General features: G+C 40.1%; 1 protein-coding gene across 3 annotated transcripts in view; it reads right to left on the reverse strand.

Moving 5' to 3' along the window:
• abch1 (ATP-binding cassette, sub-family H, member 1) overlaps positions 1-6,265 on the reverse strand; it is a 39,723-nt gene extending 33,458 nt beyond the window's left edge. The window contains exons 1-2 of one of the 3 annotated variants that reach the window (XM_067610740.1): positions 6,132-6,265; positions 2,328-2,476 (exon numbers count right to left, since the gene is read on the reverse strand). In XM_067610740.1, the coding sequence (XP_067466841.1) occupies positions 2,328-2,476; positions 6,132-6,203 (221 nt within the window). In that variant the 5' untranslated portion in view covers positions 6,204-6,265. The other 2 variants (XM_067610742.1, XM_067610741.1) reach the window with 2 other exon arrangements.
• Between the last annotated feature and the right edge of the window lie 1,918 nt (positions 6,266-8,183).

An 8,183-nucleotide genomic window follows, 5' to 3' on the forward strand; every position in this document is an offset into this window, starting at 1 on the left:
CCTGCCTTGTGTTCCCTGGTAAAGATATCAGTGTTTTGTTGCAGAGGGATTTTATATATTTGATATCAGTGCATTTGTGGGGTTATTCATCAAGTTTGGGTTTGGTTGTGTGGAGGTTAAGATGCCATCTTGGCCAAAATCGCGCCACTTTTCACTTGTTACAGTGGCAACAAAACAAAGCTGTCATTCATCATCATCTGTTGTTCAGGATTCAAAGTATTTCAGGTGTTTGATGTTGGGTGAAGGTGCTGTCATTATCTTTTTTTAGTTTAGCCTCTATTTTGATATCAGTCACTGACTTCCAAAGTTTTTAAAATGTCTTTAAAGGAATAGTTTGACATATTATCCGCTTTCTTGCTAAGAGTGAAATGAGAGGATTGATGCCACTCTCCTGTCTGTGTGTTAAGTACAGAGCTGGAGGTGGGAGACGGTTAGCTTAGCTTAGCATAAAGACTGGAAGCAGGTGGAACCAGCTAGCCTGGCTCTGACCAAGGTTTACATATGCGCCTATCAACACTTCGAAACCTCATGATTACACAAACAGACATATAAAAACTACAAATTTGAGGTTTTAGAATTACTTTGCGTATTTCAAACTACAAAATTGAAGAATAAAATGCACATTGCCAGAGACTTTTTTTGTCTTTTCTTTAAATATTATTCTTCTTTAAGCTGATTCTCAGAAATGACTGCATTGAAGAATTATTTTGTATTAAACAAAAAGAAAAACCAAACAGATCACATGCACCATACTGATACAGTTTCTCTGAGTGCATTCCAGGCGTAACACTATATCACCTTTGTCATTTCACACTTCACACACATTTCCATCCTGTGAAAAATATGAGAAGCGCTTTATCTTTGACAGACTCTCACTTCCCTTTTCTGTGCACATGTGCACAGTTCAGGACTGTTACACCAGTATAAACAATTTCTGTCTGAAGGTTTCTGTTTTTCCCCAATCTTCCTCATCTCATGTGTCACCTAAAAAATGCAGGTATGTGTGAGAACAGCATGAATCTCACATGCAGGGAAAGGCACTTAGAGCTGGACTACAGAATACCTTTAACCACAGAATACATTAACATCTTTAACACCATTCTGGATGTCTTCAACTGTCTCTCTGTAACTCTCACTGTGTTTGGGTGACACAATCTTCCGGTTTCGGCTTTCAGGAGTCAAACAAAGTGGATTTACCGATGATAAACCTGACTGTCTTTCAGGAAATTGAGATTTCGGCAACTGATCAGTCAGCAGATACATGACAAAGGAAAAGGGTGAGTAGACTTGTCAGCCAGGTCCTGGACACCTCACCCAAGAATGCCTTATTTGCATGTTGAGAAAACATCTACTGACTGGGAGGAGAAGGACGAGTAGGTTGCTTGTGCCTCCGACCACATGTACGTCAGTTCTGACATTAGAGTGCGTCTCCGCATCTGTCCCAAGTGACCACTTGTGATCGGATCTCACTTCCCTGTTCTACATGCAAATAAAGACACATACATCATTTCTATTTGCAAAGACCAAATGCGTTATTGTTTTTAACCGGCGGGAGGCAGCAATGTACTTCCTGTGCCTAGTCTGCCAGAAATTAAAAGAAGAAGAAGTTTGCAAAGACGTTGGCGTATGGACAAAATCAAAACTCTTTGTCCCAAAATGAACATCATGTGTTTCATGTGTAGGCTACTCCATCCACAAGAATCTATTTTGCTTGTTGTTGTTTCAAACTTTAATATGACACCGTTGGCGCGTGATTTAATATGTACTTCCTCTTACGCACAGGACGTCAGTTGAGTGGATGATCCTTCAGTGTGGCCCAGGACACATTCACATTCACACTGTTTAAAGAATGTGGCCATATGCGGCCAAGAGTACATCTGAATGTGGTCTGAGCGATCAGATTTCAATGTGTCCTCAATACGTCTTGGCTGCATTCACTCCTGTACTTAGAGATGTCCACTTGTGATCAGATCACCCAAGACGCAATTAAATGCCAGGTGTGAACAGGACCTTATAGTGCGACAGGAGGTAAAGTTTTTAAAATATCTTACAGTGTTTCCCAATAAAGACAGATTCTTTTTCCTGCTCTAATTGTTGTTTCTTCATCTTTCGTCTCTGTTCTCTCCAGTTCCCTATTGCACGGCCGAATGTTAACCTGATCTGACTGGTTAAAGTTAAATAAGATATCAAGCACATGTACAGACAAACTTAAACTCCCATTTGAAGCTGGGTTTAGTTTTGACAAGTTGATAAAGAGACAGATGCTTTATAAATCAAGTAAAACAGCCTGAAATCACAGCCACGGCGACAGATTTGACTCCACTCACATGTGTCCCTGCGGCACAGTCAGGTTGAGGTTGCTGAGGACCTTCAGTTTGCCGTACGACCGGCACACATCTTGACACCGGATCGCGAAGTCCTCCTGTCCAGCAGGCAGAGGAGCCTCCAAATCAGCCGTCATGGTCCCCTCCGTCAGCTGGAAGAGAGATGATACTTTGTTGAACAGAAGACTGTGTTTCTGCAGACATATACTGATTATTTTCAGATTTCAGATGTTGCAGTTGTTCTCCACTATTTACTGTAAGCGTCATATGCACATACTTTATGAGGGCTTATGATAAATCTTGAGCCTATAAATAGTATTTTTCCTTCATTTTGGGATAAGCTCTTCTTCAGCAGCTTCTTCTGTCTGTTGAGCTGCTTTTAAAGTCTGATGGTGGACTATTTAAAACTGTAGACATTAGAGAGCAAGAACGGATGAATATATTTCAGAGGTTAAACTATACACTCTTCCTCTAAGAAGGAAGGTTTTACATGAGGAATTAATCCAGTGTCTATCCTTTGACACTGGATTAATACTGTGTATGTTTGGCAATTTCAATCATAATATGCTCATACAGACCTGCTGTGAGCTGTTAAAAGTGTTTTGATTGTGATGAGGTTTTACAGTGAACTTTATAGGCATTTTTTAAAAATGTTGCTGCAGTTTGTTTCTGTCACTGAAGTGGTTTGATTGTAATAAATTCACAACTAAAATAGGGCCAAAATTGTCTCGTCTTCCTCTTTCTTTTTCACTCTCTCTCCCTCAACAATGCCACAAATTTGGCACCTGTTTCTCCCAGACATTAAGCCATTTGTAAAACCTACTGCGCCTTCCTCAAATATTCTGCAATCCCACATAGGAAAAACCTACAACACTTCCAATTAACTGTGAAAAGCTTAAAATCCTCAGTTAAACAGCCTCTTAGACAAATATGTGGCTCTTTCAATACAAGGCTCTCAACTGAACACTGTTTTTAAACAAATCCAGACACATTTTGTTTAAAATCTGTCAATAAAGTGCTTGAGTTGAGATTCTTCTGCTATTGTCATGTTTATCTGAATGGGTTACTTATACTGTTACACTGCTTTTTAATGATGTTATACTGCTGATAAACGACCATAATCGAGTTAAGTAAATCACAAAATCCTAAATATTAAACTGAATGTTTTCTAGAGCTGCAACGATTCGTTGATTAATAGATTAGCTGATTGACAGAAAATTAATTTGCAACTATTTTGGTCATCAGATAAGAGTTTTAAGCATTTTTTAAGGAAAACGCTAAAAACGTTTCCTGATTTCAGCTTCTTGAATGTGAGGATTTTAAACTTTTTGTGTCGTACATGATAATAAACTGAATATCTTAAGATTCTGGACTCTTGATGAAATAAAACAAGACATTTGAAGACGTCACTATGATCTCTAAGACATATTTTCTGATATTTTATAGATAAAATGATCGTCAGGTTATTTCATAGTGAAAATAATCATTAGATGCAGCCCTGATGTTATCATAAATGGTAATGTGAGGCACATTAAGGCACTTATTTCTGTTGTACTGAAACATATCAAACAGTCTAACTGAACCATGAATTTTGTGAATCGTTATATTCCCACACACTAACATATATCACATTTAGTGTTCAAAATTCAAATGTAAGGTGTGTTCAGGCAGTATCAGAGGGAGGGTAAGAACTAAATCTTTCTGGGGAAACAATAAATAAAACTACAAACTTCAGATTTTCTTCCTTTGCAGAGCCGACATTTGTAGCTCCATCACTAGGAGTGGTGCTTTAACAAGGCTTTACTGCAAGCAGCTGAAAAGAAAAATGCAAACCATTCTTCTATGTAAGCCAGTCACCAAACCACTGGGGGAGGCAACCAGATTAGTCTTTCTTTCTTTTTTTTCAAGAATGCAAGTGGAGGGAGAAACTAGTTTGCCCTCAACTCAAAAGTCTGAGATGAATGCCACTTCTGGCACAACAACATGTCAGAAAAAAGTCCTCTCGTGCTTTGATATTCCCGCTGTTTTCTCTGCATCTTGTCAAGCTTCAGCAGACAAAGTATTTGGGTCATAAAACGATTCTTTGCCCAGTAATCTCTAATAACAGCCTTCTTTCACGGGTTTCCCCCAGTCTCCAACTAACTCCCTCCTTAAATCCAGCATCTCTCATTTTCCAGCGAGGAGATTAGGGAGACTGCATTGCATAATCTGACGCATTTGGTTGGTCTCACCTTTGGCACTATAGCCTACATCTGCAAAATATACAATATTATCACTAAAAACAGATCTCAGCCTCATTCTGTATGAATTAGCTGGAGGTTGCTGGTGGTTGTGATCATTCCAGACGACAAGCTGATTTTAAACCCAGTTAAGATCCATCGGTGACATTTGAGATAACGCTTGAAAAAGGAAGAGTTTCCTTATCTAGAGGAAAACACACTGACAGGAATCAAGCTGATGGAGAAGAAATGAGCATTTTGAGAAAAAACTCACCCCGAGAAGATGAAGACAAAAGGTAGAAGTGGAGAGGATGAAGAGTGACTGATGAGTGTGTCTACAAGCTGAGGACAACAACTAAAGAGCATGTGAATATCAGCTGACACGATCATCTCAGTGCATAAATGCAAAGTGGAAGAACAGGTTCAGTGCACGCTGGTGGAGACTGGATGTATTTCCTCAGAAGAATACCCACCCAACTACACACACACCCTTCTCCACAGCCTATATAACAGGTGGCTTTACTCCAAAGTCTATAGTATTGATCATTTTCATTTTTTTTTAAAATGTCAAGTCAGTGAGTTTTTGTAGCCATTTGTAAAGGGAACACTAAATATTTGATGCTTACAGCTTCACAAGTTGTAAGATTAATTTGCTTATCATTGTTTCATGTCATTATAAAATTAATATGTTGGTATTTTGTGGTTTTCATTCTGAATGAACACAGCTGAAAACGCCACTTTGGGATCTAGTTTTGACATTTTAAGTGCTTGATAGATTAATCCAAAAATAGAACTGATAGAAAATCCCCAAAAGTGTGGCTATAGTTGCAGCCCCTCTCATCTAACCATTATCTTATTGATGAACAGGCCTATAGAGAAAACAGCACGTTGTGCCTCTTCTGGGTGGACACTTTCCTCTGATGATGATCTCAATCTGCACAACAAAGCTTCCCTTTTCATTCATACTCATGCTCTGCTCTGGTAATCAGGAAGAATTCCTACCTTGCCTGCCAAGTTAATGCCAACTTGCGTCACCGCCAAGTGGAAGAAAATAGGCTTGACAGGCGCGCTCAAATATCTCGGGAATCAGCAGCAAACGCGGCGAGTGTTGACGCTTTCCGAGCAGAAACTGCTAAAGAATTGCTGGCTACTGTCGGGGCTATTTATAAGCTGAGCCTCGGTAGCCTACATCCATCGACCAGCTGCTGCACTTTCACTTCTCCCTTCACATCAGCGCGTCAATGAGAGCGCAGCAGCAGCAGCAGCAGCAGCGGCGCGGTGCGCGTTCAAACGTGCACGGCGCTGCCTCTCTTCCTCCCTCCCTCTCTCCCTCTCTCTATGATGTTAAAACGATAAGGCTCATCCTCCCTCCCTCCTCTTTTCGCCTAAAAAATCTAGCTGTATATTATACCGAAAGTAAAAAAAAAGAAGCAAAAATCGTTGCGGCTGCATCCTGCAGAGTTTCCCTTCATCTCGGGTTTGCTGCAGCCTTCCTGCAGGAAAAGGCCCGCTGTCAGGCACCGGCTCAATCCTGAACGTTTTATTCTCGCAAAGAAAACACCCTGTATTATACTAAACAGCATTTTACCCGCTCCTCCATCTCGGTGCAGTCTGCGAGTCCGGGGGACGCATCATCCCGACTGGCAGCCTCCGCGGCCATGGCAGCAGGGAGGAGAGCGGACCGGGCAGCCGGCTGGGTCGCTGCGAGAGAGACAGCGAGAGAGAGAGAGAGAGAGAGAGACAGAAGGGGGGTGTGGGGGTGGAGGGATGGAGGGATGCGCTGTGAGACTCTTTATACTAAAGTCACACAATCTGCTGTACCTGCAGACTGCACAGAGCAACGACTCATCTGTAAATTACTGGATTTTGGTGAACTTTCTGATCGGTTGTGGGCCTATAGAGGCTGCAGACCACATGAACTAACCTGTAGCTGCAGGGGCTGATGCTCCACTGCAAAAAAATAACCATTTGACATGTAATTTGGTTAGCAATGATGAGGTTCAGCATCTTATTTCTCTTCAGTTAAAAGTAATAATTTGCCAAATTGGTTAAATGAATTCACTTGATGTTATTTTTAATATCTATTTATAGCCATGTACATTGTTCTCTATTGTTTTGACTATATTCAGTTTTTGGGGAACAAAACAAGGAATTGACACTGGTGTGGAAACAAGTGCAACTATGTTAAATCACTTTTGTGCACATATATACATATATATTTTTAATATTCCAAATAACACCAAATAACTTGATCTGATGATACTTTTTGAAGTGTAGCCAACCTGCCTGGAGGAGTGACTGATAGCATGCAGTCATCTCATTTAACCGAGATCCTTCACCTTCAGTATTATGTGTCTGCTGAAGAAGGTCTTGTTCTGTTGCTTTTATCCTTCACTTCCTCTGGGTATGATGATGTATCAGACTGTTTCATCTTGACAGAGGTAAAACTTTCTCACCCTTTCACCCTTTCACTCTAGAATCTGCAGAGATGACCTGTGAACAAATGATGTAATTATTTTCAAATTTGTTTCAGTTTATGTTGTTGTTCCCACAGAAACCACAAGATGGAAGCACAAACCAAGGAACTAATAAAGGGACATAGTGGAGTTTAATAACTGATTATCAATGTGCAGAGGTGGAGCGCAGGACTTTTATATATAAATGAACGTCCGTTACATTCAAGCCCTTACCAAATGACTTCACATAATGCTGATTAAGCCTGTCACTACCAGATAAATCTCTCTGTATTTCATAGTATACTGGAGATTTTAAATCTGGTGTCTGTGGTGACATTCCTGTGCTGGCCGGATGAATCAAGCCCCCAGAAATAGCGTTGGGCTTTGAAGCTAATTTGACATAGTGGCCAAACTGTGTAATTACAACATCACGTGATGCTATTGGGCCCAAAAAGATTTTTTCCCATAAATTTACAGTGTGAAAGAGACATCTGTAAATCAGCAGATACATTTTTTGAGTGTCACAAAACCCGCGAAATGACTCTTCTCCGTAACAGAATTTGATCCATTCGGTCTGATCACATTTCAAAAGTCTAGAAGAGGTGCACAATTGAATAGTTTTATCCCCATTCAAGTTAGCCACATATCGACAGTGTTTTTGTAGTTACTGTCGCTGCCAGAAGGGGAAGACAAAACTTACAGTGGTAGCATTCCTTCAATACAGATTTTTCAAGTAGAACCAGATGGAATAGCTTCCATACCTAAAATCAATATGAACAAAATAACTTCACTAGAATTCATCCTTTGTCCGCAAGAGCGTTTACAGCATAGAAATCCTTTATGAACTGGATTAGAAGCACTCAACACAGGTAAACACCTGAGGAAGGCACAGTAAGGTCAGATCTGGACCAATCAGAGTCAGCAAGGAGAGGAAACCTCTGCTCTGTGTACATTTGGGCTGGTTTACCTACATCACACAGTGTTTAAAGATCTGTTCCAAGCCTGTTTTAGGACAATTACAAATACTCTGCTTTCAATAATAATTTGGTTTTGGTTTTAATATGTTTTTTTTTACCTTGCTAGAAATTCTTAAAATTACATCTACTTCTCCCTCATCGATGAATCCAGAATCTATTAATATGGAAACATTTTCATTCAAAAGGTTTAACTACAGGATGTAAGAT

Source organism: Thunnus thynnus, chromosome 14, assembly GCF_963924715.1.
Source record: "Thunnus thynnus chromosome 14, fThuThy2.1, whole genome shotgun sequence".
NCBI lineage: Eukaryota > Metazoa > Chordata > Actinopteri > Scombriformes > Scombridae > Thunnus > Thunnus thynnus.